The following is a 17,728-nucleotide window of genomic DNA, read 5'->3' on the forward strand; positions in this document are numbered from 1 at the left end:
TCTAAAGGCAACTTGCTAGAAATTTGTTATACTTTTGATGTCATTCACTTTAGTAGAATATGATTTCCTCATCAACTTCAAAATATAAACATTTACATCATCACAACCTTGAAACTCAAACACGAACATATTAGTAATAATAATTAGTTTAATAATTTATTAAAAAAATTATTGCAAATAACTTATCTTAAAAAATATTACTTGAATGCGTTGAATTAGTTGAATTTTGTCTAACTCTAGGATTTTCTTGAAACTTTTGTATGTAAATGATAAGAAACTGTGCATCAATGCCCCAAGCTCAGTAATAAATATACTAGTTGTCAGACTTATTGTCCTACAATAAATTGATTTTAATGTTACAGTAATTTTCTTCTCCCCTTTTGTCTCGTTTGCTATACAATGTGCATGTGAAAGCCCCTTAGATTATTGGGATGATAAACGTGTATGACTACCTATAAGAAAAATTAAAAAACTATCAATTCTTGAACTAGTTCAAATAATATACAAATATTAAATATTTAATAGAATTTAATTCAAGTGTGAACATATACCCTGCTATAAAAATGTTGAAATTATAGTTGGTAAATCTGGATGGCCGATAGATGGAGAAACAACTAATGTGGTTGTAGTGTTAGGTGTTGTTTGTGAAAGTCCAACATCAATAGAAATAGAGGATTGCTCAGCTGATATGGATGAAATGGTTTGAGTGACATCTGCAATTTTTTTTTTTTAAAAAAAGACTTAGTGGGTTAATAATTTAAATAAAAGACTGAAAAATGGTATATAGATATAAACATGCTCTACAATCTAGGATGCATATCCAAATCATATATAATAAAAATAAGGTTGGGGAAGGAGATCATGAAAATTAAAAACTAAAGAATTAGACTAAATTATAGAGAAAAATTATTTAATACTCCAAAGGGTACAATCAAAACATAATATTTAAGAGTTTTTTTTTATATATTTAGAAAACATTAATTAAGTTAATAAAAAATGATCATCTAGTTAAGCACTAAGTGCATACAATCTGTGCAGTAGTTTTTAACTTTCATATTGTTATGGACAGATTACACAAGTATGCTACAATAAGGTATAGTAGTCAAATAATTAGTGGGTCAATAAATACAATTATATCTAATTTCTTAAACCAAAGATAGATAAATATTGAAGTGGGAAAAAATTGGCTATTGATTATACACTAGATGAACTTATAGTAGACTTGCTATGAATGGAAACAAGATCAAATCCATGGAGAAACCGCTAGCTACCATTTTTACTGATGCAGTTTAAAAATTTACAGTAGTTTGAGTACGTCAAGACTAATACAGATGGAAGCTGTCAGTGATATTTGTTAAAAAAAAAAAGTGAATGAAATTGATTACAATATGAACATGAAAGAATAGTCCTATATATGTTGAAGTCAAAGGGAAATCTATTAGATAGACAACTCACCAACATTGCAAGAAAAAAAGGAGTGTGACGAGGTGAAGTATAGTGACAGAGGGATGTGGTGCCATCGTCAGCCAGTAGCGAATCCAGGAATTCAAGTATGGAGGGATGATTTTTACGCGTAACAAGATTTAACCCTATTAAATCTAATTTTGACTAGTAGAAATTTACACATCACCAACCAAATAAATTTTGTTAGTACAAAAATTTAATATTATCGACCAAATCTAACTTTGGTCAATAATAAATTAAATATACCGGCCAACTCTAATTTTGGCAAGTAGAAAATTACACATTATCGGCGAAATAGATTTAGTTAATAAAATACTGACCAAATCTAACTATGGTCAGTAAATAATTAAATATTATCGACCAAATTTAATTCTGGCTCATAAAAAATTACACATTACTAGCCAAATATATTTGGTTAGTAAAAAATTAAATATTACCAACTAAATTTAACTTTAGTTAGTAAAAACTTAAATATTACTGGTCAAATCAAACTTTGGCCAGTAAAAAATACACACTACCGATCAAATTTAACTTCGGCTCGTAAAAATTAAAATTACCTGCCAAAATAAATTTTGACCTATAATTATAATTATTTACCAATTAAATTTATTTTGGGCGGTAATTTTAAATGTTTATTGACCAAATTCAATTTGGATGAAAAATATTGGTTGTCAAATCCAACTTTTCCTGTGGTGATTATTGAGTTTGATATGCTTGTATTCTTCAGTTATTGATGCCCTTTTATTGTTGAAGAGGAGGGAAAAGATCACAAGTAAAGGGCAAAAGCAAATAATATGTTGGAATTGATTGAAAAATATAAATTTATATTTCAAATGCACTTAATGAAGAATATCTTAGGAGTCACAAATAATTTATCACAAGCTTTGTAAAGAAAAGATCAAGATATCATAAATGTCATGATTCTTGTAAGATCAAGTAAACATTAATTACAAACCATGAAAAGTGATGATTGAGATTTGTTATTGAATGAAGTTTTTTTAAAAAAATTTTGTGTTAAATATGAGGTAGTCATCTTGCACATGGAAGACTTGTTCATCTTTCATAGGAGATCATAGTGAAATATTGAAGGAAAGACAAATCTTCACTATTATCGTGTTGAAATATTTAATGAAGTGATAGATTTGCAACTTTTAGAGTTGAACAATCGCTTTAACAAGGTGAACACGAAGTTGTTGTTATGTATGACTTGTCTTGATTTATCAAATTCATTCTTTGCTTATAGTAAGAGAAAATTATTTCAGTTTGTTCAATTTTATCCATCTAATTTTTTCCCGATGGAGTTAATGCTGATGGATCGAAAGCGCTAGAAAGGGGGGGGATGAATAGCGCTCGTGGCTATTTCGTTTTTTGAAATATCGGAATCGTAAAATTAAGTAGCGCAGCGGAAAAAGTAAAGCAAGCACAGAACGACGCAGATGTTTTACTTCGTTCGGAGCCTATGACGACCCCTACTCGAAGGCCCGCGGTCCTTGACCGCTTTCGGTGGGCAACAACTATAATATCGGAAAGATTACAATTTGAATTACAATTAATGCAATAAGTAAACTGATACCGACAACAACAGATCGAAGAGTCTGAGCTTCAGGTCGTCGACGTTAAGTAGTAGCACTTCAAGGTCGTCTCGTTGGCAGCACTTCACAGAAGAAAGTTTAGAATTTGTTGTTCTTTAGCTGCTCCCTCGACCCTCTTTTTATATGACACTCCGGGCGCCTGGATCCCTTCCGGGCGCCTGGAGTGTGACGTGGCCAACCAACCAGGATGCTCCACGTGGCGAAGTCCCGGGCGCCCGGGCCTGTTCCGGGCGCTTGGACCTCCGGGCGCCCGGATCCATCCCGGGCGCCTGGACCTCCGGGCGCTCGGATCCATCCCGGGCGTCCGGACCACCTTTTTCCAGCAGGTTCCTCTCCTGCAAAACAAGGTTAGTCCGAGCAAATACCCTGCAAGACAGTGTTAGAATCTGATAAATCATAGTAAAGAAGAACTGAAAGTCTTCGGACTGTCCGAGTCTGACTTCGGATTTCCAGCCGGAAACCCTAGGTCGACCCGACGCCTACTGTTCCCTCTACGGGGAACGCGTCCTCACCTATTCCCCTCAGGAGAGATTACCTGATGCCAGTCCGGTCCTCCAGACCGACTGGACTTTCCGCCTAGGGTTACCACCCCCTACGACCTAGGGTTACCGCCCCCTAGGGTTTTTCTCCACCTAGGGTTGTCACCCCCTAGGACCTAAGGTTGCCGTAGGGTTTTCCTTCACCTAGGGTTACCGCCCCCTAGGACCTAAGGTTGCCGCCCCTTAGGATTTTCCCTTTGCCTAACCGCAACTAGGACTTTCCTGAAACACTTATTCAACATGTTAGATCACCACAAACCTTAACTTTGAATCCTTTGCTATTATCAAAACTCAGGTTCAATCGTCGGATGCTTCCCGCACCAACAAATGCATCTTGAGCACCAACTTGATAACTTTATTTTTGATATGTGGAGTACCAATATTCAATTATATGAGGTTGTGGGGATTAGCCAGCTTGTTAAAAGGATGGTTCAATTGAAGAAATATTGCCTGTATCGTTTGATATATTTACTTTTGAAGTTAGCATTAATATTACCTGTTGTAATTATAATTGTAGAGAGTGTTTTCATTAATAAAAATAATAAAACCTCAATTTGTAATCGGTTAGAATATGATATGGTAAATAATTGTTTGATACAATATATTGAGTAATATGTGTTTGATACCGTTCATAATGAAGTTATTATTTTACATTTTCAAAGTATGAAATCTTGGAGTGATACTGTAAAAGCACATAGAGTTAATATATAATTTTTATTATATATTTTGTGCTATATTATTTTTTAAATTTATTGAATTCGTCCTCCTATTGAATATCCTAACTACGCCACTTTATGTAACAAATCTTCCAGAGGCTTACAAACATGGGCTAATCATCTAACTGGCCATAGGCAAGAGATAGAAATGCAAAGAGCAATGCAAAATGTAGAGGAACATGATCATGCTACCATGGATCTCTCCCTAAGCACTACTGAAACCGACATAAACCTTATCCTCAAGCTCTGATCATCTAATTTGCTAGTAGTATAATAAAATATCATGTTTTGCTGTAAGAGGAGTTTGTTATTTTTAATGATCAATAAAAGATTAAAAAATTTAAGAATATCAATTAGTATAATTGGTAAGAACCTTTAAAATTGTTACTGCAGTTGTAGATTCAAAACTCACCTTCACACTTTTATTACTAGTTTTTTCATTAAAGCATTCCCCTTTTCATGAAAAAAAATTATGGTTTTCTTAGCCATCATACATTTTGCTATTTATCGATCCTGGTGAGGTAAAAGATAAAAATGAATGGCCTGATAAAGAGTAAACTTCAATAGTTATAATCTATCTTTGTTAATTAACTATATCAACAGTTAATTAACTAAAATTTTGGCCAAAAGATTTTTAATAAGCCTAGATAAGTCAAGGACAATTACTATATAGATCTAAACCCCAACTTTTGGTTGGAAGCTGCGGATTTAACTCCAGTATACGGAACAACTATCGATAGTATAATGCCAATTTTGAATGTTAATAACAACAAACAATGCAACAGTTTTGATATACAATCAAAGTTTATTTAACTTATTTACATGATCAGAACCGGTCTCCATTATATCTATTCAATTTCTCTTGTTACCTTCCTTCAAATGCTGTGATTGATAAGTTATTTATAGATAATGAATCATGATTGCTTCCCGAAGAAGAATTAATCTCATTTGGGCCGCGTATACCAACAAATCCCGGTTGTCGTGGTTGTGGTATAAGTGCAATGTCTGTGCCCATCATTAATAATATTGTAGACATTGTAGGTCTATCTTGTGGGTACTCTTGGACACATAAAAGTGCAATCTTTATACACTTGAATATTTCAGCCTTTGGAAAGGAATAACCAATGGATTCATCAACTAGTTTCAAACCATTTCCTTCTTTCCACAAGCTCCAAGTCTATACAAATAATAAATAATTAGTATCATTGGACAAGATATCAAATGTAATATTAATTTTCAATTATATACTTACGTATCCTAGAAGATTCAAGTTGTATGTAGAGTTATAAATTCCTCGATTTTTCTTCCCGCTTATAATTTCAAGAACTAAAACACCAAAACTAAATACATCTGATTTAACTGAGAAAATTCCATCCATAGCATATTCCGGAGACATATATCCACTGCATTCATAATAATAAAATGATAATAGTTATTTTAAATTTAACAATTATCAATCATATTTAAATATTTCAAACATAAATTATTGAGAAAGATATGTAATAAAGATATAACCTACTATAAAAAAAGATCATGGTTCCATTCATATTATGCTCATAAAATACTAATCATTAATGTATCTACAGTATTTATTGCATTATACACAAATATAACTAACATTTGACGTGCCCTGGGGAAAAACTTCACTCACATTCTAATCATTTGACGGTCTACTGTAAGCTAATCTTGTGATTTACATCTCTTTACATAATCTAGGAACAGACTGTGAGAGAAGCTTGGGATGAGCATAATCATTTTTTTACTACAATATATAGCTAACGTTTGATGGATGATTTTTTTTTCTATTGATAGAATAAATATCATTATATTGCAAATGAGTAACATATGATATAATTATTATGTCTTTGAATCATTTTAAAAAAAATATATTAGATAAATAGTGGAGTCATTTTTTTTTATTTAACATGTTCCCTTATTTGAAATATTAATGAATATGGAAGTCATATAGCTATTAAAAATATTATGCATTTTATAAATTAATATTTATTTAAATATTTTGTATGTGTTTTTGGTTTGGCTTTGGTTTAGAACAAGTGAGGAATGTGGTTAACTTAAAGTTTTCAAGTTTCATAGTTTTTGTACATATAAGGTTGGTGGAGAAGTGATAAAAGGTAAGATATAATCACAAATACACTATGTAAAATGAATGTGACATTAAAAAAGAAGGGTTAATACTTACTATGTTCCAACGACTCTCTTAGTATTTACTTCCGTTTCATCTCCTTTAAAAATTCTTGCCATGCCAAAATCAGATATCTTAGGATTCATATCTTTATCAAGAAGGACGTTGCTTGCTTTCAAATCTCTATGAATAATTCTAAATCTAGAATCTTCGTGAAGGTACAAAAGGCCACGAGCAATTCCAACGATGATGTTGTACCGTGTAGTCCAATTCAACAATGCACCTTTAACTTTATCTACAAAGTTAATTTTATTAATTAGAGTAGCATAATAATTTGAAACAAAAAAGAAAAAAATCTTTAATCAATGTAGAAATAAAGAAAGCTATAAAAAATAAGTGCTTTTATGCATTTGGTCTAACCAAAGTTATAAGTACAAAAATATAACAAATTTCACATTAAAAGTCTACTTGGATGAAATGCTATATCTAAGTTTCATGAGCATGAATTAACTAACCAAATATGAAGGAGTGCAAGCTTCCATTATGCATAAACTCGTAGATCAAAATTCTCTCTTCTTTCTGAATGCAATAACCAATTAGACGAACGAGATTCCGATGCTGTAGTTTTGCGATCAATGTTATCTCATTCTTGAATTCATCTACCCCTTGCACCGAGTTTCTTGATAGTCTCTTCATAGCCACTTCGAGTTGTTCCTCTCCTAATTTACCCTGTAAAATTATAATTAGAATTCTTCATCAATTATTCAATACTTCACTCACTCAACAAGCAATTCCAATTTAACTAGTACCTTATAAACCGAACCAAATCCACCCTCGCCGAGCTTGCTCATGACGGAGAAGTTGTCGGTGGCGTTCACAACCTCATCAATGCTAAATAAAGATATCTCCAAGTTATTTGCTTCGGTTCCTTCATCACCTTGTCGTCGGGCCAACAAAATACTATGTGACATGCCTGCTAAATCGATATCTCACAACTCGATCGATCGATTATTAAAAACTTGATAATTTGCTTCCTAATTAATAAAACAAAATGAAAGAACAATTAAATGTCAGCTAGCTGATTAATTACCAAGTGTCCTTGTAGCTTCACTTTCCCTCCTCCTCCTCCTCCTCCTCCAGATACAGTATACAACAAGAGCGAGGGACAAAGTTGCAAGGATAGAGAGAATGACAATAACCACAGTGAAGGAGACGTTCCTTGACCCTGAGCCTGAAAGATTAATTAATTGCTGTACTCATTTCTATAACACAATTAATACTATAACAGAAGAAGAAAATTAGTTTATATATATAAAAAAAATTGAATGTGAACTTTTAATTTCATGCATGTAAATCAATTCTATATTGCATAATGATATAACACGTGTACAAAACTACAAATAAAATGGTTGATTCGCAAAAAAGAAGAGTGCATTCCTACTTGATGTGGCGAGTAACATGGGACCTAGAAAGTTGGGATGTAGCAATCAAAGTTAAGAAGGAATCAATTAATATTTAGGATCGGTATAGTCATATGTTCTGACCAGATGGTCTAATTGATCAGATTCCAAATTCCTCAGGATCAATTAAACATCGAGTATCAAGCGATGTAAATATCATTCAGAGTCAAGTCCTTATGATCACTCGGCCCGGTCGAGTGGTCCAGTCGATCGAACCATAGATCCGATCAAAAATACTAGACAAATGGCCCAACCAGATTCTTTAGCCTAGCAGAGGTCGAGTTCTTAAGAACTACATCATTTCTTTGTTGACCTGACCTCGCCCGCATACGAGGTCTGAGCGGACGACAGAAAGGTTTGATCGACCTGTCAGCAAAGCATATCAGAGGCACATTAACCTAACGATCTAATCTTCTTTTTTTTTTTTTTTTGCATCTTATGTAACAATTGTCAGAGGAACAGAAGAATATTCGTTATGCATCCTTTATGAGAGAAGTTTTTATTCTACGTATCACAAAAATGGTAGATCCATTTTAGAAAAATGTTTAGAATGGTCTATCCTTTTATTAAAATGTCTCGAGATTCATATACAGAGGAAAAATAACATTATAAAAGGGGTTTCTATCTATAGGCACAGATACATTACATTACGTGAGATTACACACTCATAATCCATTGTTTTCTAATACTGTTTCTTGCCTTCTTTTTCCCAAAACTACTTACTTGACTTAAGCATCGAAGTGCATGTGCTGGGGACCTTTCCCTAGCCCGATTGCTATCATTTTTTTTACCTCTACTTTTTATTTTTTGACATAGAGAGCTCAACATCATTTTCTTCAAGCTCAGAATTTTCTAACAATCAACATCAAAGTCATCTACCTCAATACACCATCTTTCATATATATATATATATATATATATATATATATATATATATATATATATATATATATATAAAATGTTTGGGAATGATGATATTTTAAAGGAATTTTATATTAAAAAATTGTTAAGAATTTCATAAGTTAAATTATAAAAGTAGTAATAAGGTTGGACTATAATGATCATTCCATGAATTGACAAGAAAGAGGATTTATGGGCAAAATAGGAAGAGAAATTGCTGCTCTCAAAATTTGTTAGAAAAGATAATTTTATTAAATAATAGAGGATGATTCTTCAAACAATTAAACATAAATTTATATGGATAAATACGGACTCATAATAGATAAAATTATCAAAAATAATTTAAATATTAAAAAATAAAAATTACTAAAAATAGTAAAAAAAATGTTCGAAGCCTCCAAAAAAATCCTAAACTATATTTTTAGATCTAAAATTTTAAATTTATAGGTTCTACTCAATAACAAATTTAGTCGTTTTAATGCAAATCAAACAACGTCTTATTCTAATACCCAAGTTATTGTTCTAATATCCAACTTAAAAATTATGAGCTTGATCCCCATAACAACTCTAATACCCAAGTTATTGCTCTAATATATATCCAACTTAAAAATTATTATCTTGATCCGCATAACAACAAGGTTTACAAGTGGAATCTAGAAACTCCGGGACAAAACATTAGCATTTTCTCACAAACCACAAAGTCCACGATCGATTTTGAGAAAGTGAAAGAAAGACAAGTCTATAATTTTCACATTCTATTCTAACAACTACCGATCACTCCTTGTAGATTTGCATCAAGTACCCATCAATTTTAGCACCACAGGATTAACTCCACGTGTAATTGACTAGGGCTTGCCTAGCCAACCCAAACGGCTTCGGGTCAATGTTTTGTAAAGTGGGTTGACCGGTCGAACCGATCGAGCAAGCGGTTCAACAGATGTTCTAGATAATTAATTAAATAAATTAATCGAGTGAGAAATTTACACAGGCGAGGGAACACTCACGGAGATCGGCGGCGGCGAGCCGGACATAGAGCTCCTGACCTCCGCTGCCATACAGCCTGAGATCAGTGAGATTTCCGGTCCACGTGATGCATCCGCTCCCGCGCCCGCTGATGTTTGCCTGCGCGTACGCCGTGCACGTGCAGTCGCCCAAACACCTCGCCCGGCACTGCCCCGCACTCACCGTCGTGCTCCAGTCCACCGTCGACCTCGACGTGTCCGGAAGCTTCACTCCCCGAAGCAGAACAAACCCATCCGTCCCGTTCTTGCAATCCAACGCCGTCTTCCTGGCGCAGCCGTCCGTGCCGTCTCTCAAGTTCCAGCTCGTCGGGTTCGCGGGGCGGAACCCAGTCACGCACGCGCACCTCAGCGAGGACTCGGCGTCGCAGACGCCGTTTTGACCGCACGGTGAGATTTCGTCGTCGCACCAGTCCACGGGCGACTCCCAGATGGGATTCCACAAACGGCTGTCCTCCACCCACACCACTCGTCGAAGAGCTCCCGACTGGTTGACAACCAACCGGGACACGAACGTCGGATCCAACATCTCGAACCAATACACTACCTCTTGATCGTCGGCCGTGAAACCGAGAGAGAACATGTTGTAGGACTGCATCTGTGGTATGCCGGAGAACCCCAGCCCATTCCACGGTCCCCCCCGCCACTTCGGCTGCTTCGTCCCCTGTTCGCTGGAGAAGGACGACCACTCCCATAACTGCGGGTCACCTTCCAAGTCGATGCCGAGGGTGAAATCGCCCGGCGCCGGGTCGATGGTGCTGGTCCATGATGAGAGTTGCCGGTTGAATTTGGTCGTCAGGTTCCACCCCAGCTTCATGCCGGGCAACAGCGAGTCCGTCGGGTAATCGAAGCTCTGCCACGCGAAGCTGACGTTAGACTCATCGTCGGCCGCTGATCCGACGACCAAGTTTCCGTCGTCGAGCAGTTGAGCCACCGGATTTCGGACGGCGGCCGAAGAGGTCGAGGACCAGAGGACGGTAGAGTTATCGTCGGTAACCTCGAGCGTTCCGTTTGCCAGCAGCTTCAGGCTTCCATGTCGATTGGTGAGCGGACGGAGGCGGTTGGCTACCCACACGACCGTGCAGACGGAGATCTTGTTGTACCATATACCGACGTAACGGTTGTCGGTGCCGGTGGGGGAGAAGAAGCCTAAGGCGAAGCTACCACCGGCGGAGATCAAGGTTTTTCCATCATCGTCATCGAGAGACTGTGCGCTGGTTAAGGTGCCATCGCCGATAGAAGGCCGGGGGAGAGTGGTGATCAAAAGGCACAACAAAATGGTCGAAGTGAGCAGTCTCATTGCTAACCATGAATTTTTTATTTGCCACCATGAATTTTTTTTTATTACCACCAAACTGCTCAAATAAGTTCTTGCCACATGAATTTGTAATCACAGTCAATGAATTGACTTGCAATCACAGTCAAAGTTTTTATTATTGCTAGGCTGCTGATTGGTTGAGAATTTGTGATAACTGACCCCAAAAAAAATTGCATCAAATTGTATCCTTATCCTATTCTAAAATTATATATTTTTATAATATTTTAATACAAATACGGGATTCAATTGGGTTAGTTATTATTATAGTACTTTGGAAATCTCATCATTGTTTTCCAATGAATTTGAATTGTTTAGAGGTGATCAACTCAGTGATGAGGGACTTAAATTTCCCGAGTCAGCATGACAAATTACTTTTTTTTTTAATTAAAACGAACTATTATAAATTAGTTGTCAGTATTTAGCCTGATATCCTCCTTTATCTTGTGTGGAAAGGTTTATTATGTATAGCAGGTGAAGATTTTTCTGATTTAATCGGCTCTTATCATATTTAGGGCCTTTTAAAGTTGGAATTGTACTAAATCAACCAGCAATTAAAAGGGTACTTGGGTATCGATTCAGATGGATGAAATCAGATTCGATTCAGATGGTGTTAAAAAAATATTTATAAAAATTTTTAATCCAAACTCGAATCCCTAAATTTAAATCCGAATTTGACCCATAAGAATCCGATCTAAATAATCCGATTAAAATTATCTTTTTATTTTCTTACTATTTTTCCTATAATTCTTTATTTTTATTTCAATATTCCATCATTATCATACTAATTGATCCTGTCCGAAAGCTGAGAAAATGACGGGCTTGACATGTGGCTCTCCGGTTGACTGGATGAAGACTCTGCACTGTCCTACAACACAAGGAGCGTCAATGCTGAGCCAAGAAGGGGGGGTCCTTGGTATTGGTCCTCCAACGCTTAAGCCAGTATATTTTGTTCAAGTAGGGAGAATAGTAACATAAAGCGTGTAAATAACGAAGCATCGCCTACATCCGCCTGTGGATGGAGACCATCTTTTATAGCTCTACTGTAGCGTCTGTGCACTCCTCCTAAAGCATATGCATGTTTTCCATATTGTCCTAAGAAAAGACAAGTCAAAAAGTGTCCATGATACATTTCCTTAAGCGATGACGCAAATATCTGATGTGACATACTAGAAGCTTCTAAACTATAGTTTGCTTGTTAGACATTCTCTATCGTTGGTAACACAAACTACCAAAAGAGTACGATGAGATATGTATGTGTGTCCCGCTATAGGTCGGCCGAAGTCTGCTCGGCCGGATTGAATGGAGCTTTCAGCATGTTCTTCACTTAGCCTTACAATCGTCGAAGAGGCATATTGTGTTTGATCATTCACGAGCTTCGATCGGCAAGGACGGTGGTCCGAGTAACTTAGCATTCGGTTCATAACCTCATATACAGGTTGTGAAGGGTCGTCGTTCGGATGGTTCGGTCTGACTTTTACGTCTGCTCGGCTCTAATTACCCGACCGACCTTTTCACATCTGACCGGCTTCGCTAGTCCGCTCGGCCAACTTTGCTTGATCCACACTCTGCGGTCTTGTAATCCACCTAGTCCGTCCTATGATTTTGACCATTTGACTTTGACCTCCACGTCAGCTGTTCTTCATTGCTTTGATCCATTTTTGGTGAGGCCCTCTTTATCATCGTATCACAAGTCTTCCCCTCAAGTCTAGTCAAAGAGGCTGCAAGTCCTGTTGGAGTGTATATTGAAAGCCTAAGCTTTTGTAAATATTTATTTTGAATAAAGAATCACATTTGGTCAAATTATCTACATTTGTTTATAGTTGTTCAATTAATTTATATTGTAGATAACATAGTATGTGGTGTCACATACAGAAGATGATGTTATCAGTACCTTATAAACTATAAACAGTAGCTCACGACCAAAATGGAAAGGAACAAACCATTGGAAGGTCGTAGTCTAATTAGGAATTAGTTTATCTTAACTATATAATTACACTAGTACACTTAGAGTGTATTGAGTAGGACCATTAGAGGTCGTTTCTTTTATACTGACTTTATAAAGGAACAAAGACCTCAGTTATTATGGAAGTGTGTGCTCTTAATCCTAATATAATAACAAGCACATATATTTGATATTTATTTCTTTAATTTATCAATGAGTGAGATTTAGTTCGATAAATCAATAAGCTCGATAAATTGGGAAATGATATCACTTATAGTGTGTGTTGTTGATTATAGAAGGAAACTATGTCCTAGTAATCTAGGTTGATAATGTCCCCAAAAAGAGCTCATAAGGATTGTCATGTTAAACCCTGCAGGTGGACTTAGTCCGACATGACGATAAGGTTGAGTGGTACTATTCTTGGATTAAGATATTAATTAAATGAGTTGTCAGTAACTCACTTAATTAGTGAACATTCGACATCTTAAACACAGGGAGACTAACACACTCATAATAAGAAGGAACCCAAAAATGTAATTTGGGATTGGTGCGGTAGTTCAATAATAGTTCTCTAGTAGAATGAATTATTATTGATAAAATTAAGTTGTGTGTTCGTGGCGAACACGGGATGCTTAATTTTATCGGGAGACCAAAACCAATTCCTCCTCTCGGTCCCTATCGTAGCCTCTTATTTATAGAGTACTATACCCACCTATACCCACCTTCATACCCATGATAAGGGGGCCGGCCAAGCTAGCTTGTGGATCAAGCTAGGGCCGGCCAAGCCTTGATTCATGGGTGGCCGACCCTAACTTGAACCCAAGCTTAGGTGGCCGACCCCCATTAAATTAAAAAGAATTTTAATTTTTAAATTTTCTTATGTGGAAGATATAATTTAATTGGAGAGATTAAAAAATTAAAATATCTCTTTAAAGGATCTACAAAAGATTAAAGAAAGAGATTAGATCTCTTTCCTTATTTGTAGATTGGAAAGATATTTTATTTTTTTCTCTTTGTAAATTATTCACATGTTGAAAAATTAAAATTATAGAAATTTCTTTTTATCAACCATGAAGGGATTTTAAAAGAAAAATTTTATTTTAAAAAAATTTCCAAAGACAAATAAGGAATTTTAATTGTTGATTGAAACTGCCTTGTTTGATCTTGTTGATGTGGCCGGCCATGATAAATTGATTAGGAAATTTTATTTAATTTTTCTAAATTAATTGTTGTCAAGGAAAGTTAAGGAAATTTTATTGTAATTAAATTTCCTTATTTACCAAAGCTAAGGAATATAAAAGAGGGGGTTGGAGTGCCTTCATGAGACACAACCTCTATTATTCTCTCCCTCTTTTTCCTTGGTGTTGTGGCCGACCATCCTCTCTCCCTCTCTTCCTCTTTGTGGTGGCCGAAACTCTTCCTTGCTTGGAGCTTTTGTGGTGGCCGGATACTACTTGGAGAAGAAGAAGAAGAAGGAGAGAAAGCTTGCATCCCTTGGAGCTTAGTTGGTGGAAAAAAGTTCTTCATCCTTGGATTTTGGTGCTTGGCCGAAACTTGAAGGAAGGAGAAGAAGGTGCTAGGTGGTCCTCATCTTGGAAGATCGTTGCCCACACAACATTCGAGGTTAGAAGAGGAATACGGTAGAAGATCAAGAGGTCTTTCTAAAAGGTATAACTAGTATTTTTCCTTTCCGCATCATACTAGTTATTTTTGGAAATAATACCAAATACAAGAGGCATATGATTCTAGTATTTCGAATTTGTTTTCGATGTAGTGTTCTTTTGTTTTTCTTTTCCTTGTGATTTGATTGTTCTTTTCGGTTGACCTAAAGTTATTTAAGGAAATTAAATATTAACTTTCCTTAAAAGATTTTGTCTAGGCAGTGGTGGTTGTTCCCATATCCAAGAAGGTCATGTGCCTCGCCATGCAGTCCTGGAAGCCAATTTTGGAAACTAATATTTAATGAAATTAATAACCTAGGTGATTTGGATCAAACGTGTTAAGTTCCGCAGGAGATCCAAGTCTAAACCTAAAAGAACAAATAGATTAAACTTTGGATCAACCGTGTTAAGTTCCGCAGGCGATCCAAGTTTAATTTAAAAGAACACATGGTAGCTAGGAAAAGGTTCAGACCTTTGTACAAAATTTTTGTACAGTGGAACCATTAGGTTTTCCGAGTAGCAACCAACAAGTCCGACTGACTGGACAATTACTTTTTTCCGCAACTCTTATTCCTGATCAAGCATTCTAGGGTTTAGAGTCGTTGTTCGACTTCCACAATCACTGTTCTTATGGCTCTTCAAGAGGTCGATCTCCTCCTGATCAGGAGACTCTGAAATTGGCACCACTCAAACTCGATGTAGATGACACTTAGCCATTTGCTAGCCTTTTTTTTGATTTCTTGCCTGAGCAGGAGACTCCGAGGTTGATCCAGCTCGGACCCGACGTGGACGACACTTAGTCATTTGCTAGCCTTTTCTGATTTATTTCCCGAGTGTCCACCCATACTTAGTGTCTTTTAATTATTACTGACATCACTATGATTTCTTAGAAACTATTTAAATCCCTTACTATTAATGTAAAGCATGACGTTCATGCTTTTTAACCATACATCTGCCGATAATTTCCATTCATCATTAATGTCATCTATGATTGGATGTCACGTGTAGCTATTTCTTGTCGCCAAATGTGTGAGGTGACAAGCGACTATTGAGATTTATGTGACAACCGTCTTTACGAATTTGATGACCCAGATTAAGCCTCATTTTCCCAAGCTCTCGATCGGACGGCTTGGGGCAACTGTCCATAGGATTTTTAAACCCTTTATTTCTCTCTTCATAATATCACATTCGTCTTCAGCTTCACCTCCTTTGTTCCTTGCTCCCTGCTCATCGTCGACGATTTTCTTTCAACAAGTCCTCTCCTTTTTCTCCTTTTGATCTTCGAATTTCCTCTCCTTTCACATGGCGTGTTCTCCTTCTCCATAACTGGTTGTCCCCGGGTTGTGGTATGCCTCCACTGAGTCAGACTTTAATGGTGACGAGGTGGACAAAATAAAAATGGCCTACCACATTCCTAACGATCACAAAATCGCAATCCCTTCTGCTTATGACCGTCCTCATAGACCTCCGGACGACTTCATTTTTTTTTTCTAAAATATATAGGTATTTTCATATCCTGTTATCACAATTGGTACCTAATTCCTTTAGGTTACTGTACAGGGTTGTGGCACTATTTTGTGTATACGAAATTCCTCTTTTGCCCTATATCTTTCACTATTTTTATTATCCCAAATTATCTAAGCCGGACGTCTTCCTTTTTCAAAATCGAGTGGGCACCGTCTATTTTGAGAAGATGCCCACCTTCAATAAGGGCTGGAAATCACACTACTTTGATGTCTGACTTCCCGACCGGTTGGCTTTTTCGACTAGTTGGCAGATGGATCTATCAAACTCCCCTGGGTTTGGAAAATACCAATGGGAGCTGATCTACCTCCAAGTAGCCATGCAGTTGGTCGGTTTGAAGTATTATATACACAAAAAAAAAGATAGATCTGCTACTTAACGGCTCCCACGGATATTGAAGTATTATATGTTGGTGCGGGTAGCACTAACGGTCTAACCTAGGTTTTGATGAATGACAAATAGGTTAAGTTAGTTTTGTTGTTGTCTGACACTTTGATCGAGTGTGCAGGAGAAGTCCAGACAGGTCGACGGGCTGACCGGATGTCTGGCACAAAGTCCAGCTAGGTCGACGGGCTGACCGGATAGCTGGTGAGAAGTCCAAGCGGGTCGACGGGCTGACCGGACGCTTGGCAAGAAGTCCAGCTAGGTCGACGGGCTGACCGGATAGCTGGCGAAAAGTCCAGACGGGTCGAAGGGCTGACCGGACGTCCGACAGGTAAGTAAGGTAAGTCACTGGAGGGGAGTGACTGCGAGGACGCGTTCCCGGGAAGGAAACATTAGGCGTCGATCCGGCTTAGATCCATTTCGGAAATCTAAGTCGAGATCGTGACTAGATTCCGATCTTAGAAAGACGGAATCTAAGTCATACTCTTTTCTTGTTAAATCATATTACTTTAGTTGTGCTAACAATCTGTTTTGCAGAATATATATTTGCCTCGGACTAACTCTATTTTGCAGGAAAGGAAGTTTCTGGAAATAGGAGGTCCAGGCGCCCGGAGGGGATCCGGGCGCCCGGAGGTGAATTTTATCCAGGCCGAGTCGTCGCCACGTGGAGTTCGCTGATTAGACCTGCCACGTCGCACCAGGGTGCCCGGAAGGGATCCACGCGCCCGGAGCAGCATATAAAAGAAGCCCCAGGGGTGGAGCTTCAAACACAACTGAGAACTCTTCGACTGATTGCCCTGCTGCTCTACGCTCCTGCGACGCTAACAAAGCTTCGACAAAGTGCTCCTTCTTCTTTGGTTAATTTCCTTGTCGGTATCACTTTGTTTCATTTCTTGTACTCTTTTTGTAATCATATTCGAATTGCTAGTGATTGCCCAAAGAAAGTGGTCAAGGACCACGGGCCTTCGAGTAGGAGTCGTCACAGGCTCCGAACGAAGTAAAATCAACTGTTGATTTACTTTTCCGCTGCGTACTTTTACACTCGAATTTTCGAATCGATATTCAC

General features: G+C 37.1%; 1 protein-coding gene across 2 annotated transcripts; it reads right to left on the reverse strand.

The window, feature by feature from the left end:
* Positions 1-5,031: 5,031 nt before the first annotated feature.
* Positions 5,032-11,166, reverse strand: LOC122010376 (receptor-like serine/threonine-protein kinase SD1-8). Of its 2 annotated transcripts, none has more exons than XM_042566889.1 (7): positions 9,819-11,166; positions 7,545-7,685; positions 7,264-7,427; positions 6,970-7,183; positions 6,512-6,749; positions 5,564-5,714; positions 5,032-5,488 (listed from the first exon to the last, which is right to left on the reverse strand). In XM_042566889.1, exons 1-7 carry the CDS (start codon positions 11,131-11,133, stop codon positions 5,177-5,179), a joined length of 2,535 nt encoding a protein of 844 aa, XP_042422823.1. In that variant the 5' UTR covers positions 11,134-11,166; the 3' UTR covers positions 5,032-5,176. The 2 variants fall into 2 exon arrangements, with proteins under 2 accessions (XP_042422823.1, XP_042422822.1); XM_042566888.1 differs by having other exon boundaries at positions 7,264-7,430.
* Positions 11,167-17,728: the final 6,562 nt, after the last annotated feature.

The sequence above is a fragment of the Zingiber officinale genome, chromosome 8A (assembly GCF_018446385.1).
Source record: "Zingiber officinale cultivar Zhangliang chromosome 8A, Zo_v1.1, whole genome shotgun sequence".
Lineage (NCBI taxonomy): Eukaryota > Viridiplantae > Streptophyta > Magnoliopsida > Zingiberales > Zingiberaceae > Zingiber > Zingiber officinale.

Excerpts from the sequence above, each read along its gene's own strand:
- LOC122010376 (XM_042566888.1), bottom strand. The coding sequence starts at position 11,133 with ATGAGACTGCTCACTTCGACCATTTTGTTGTGCCTTTTGATCACCACT. Across the intron at positions 6,750-6,969 it reads CTTGCACTCCTTCATATTTG|ATAAAGTTAAAGGTGCATTG; the intron begins GTTAGTTAATTC and ends TTAACTTTGTAG. Across the intron at positions 5,715-6,511 it reads AAGAGAGTCGTTGGAACATA|TGGATATATGTCTCCGGAAT; the intron begins GTAAGTATTAAC and ends TTATGAATGCAG.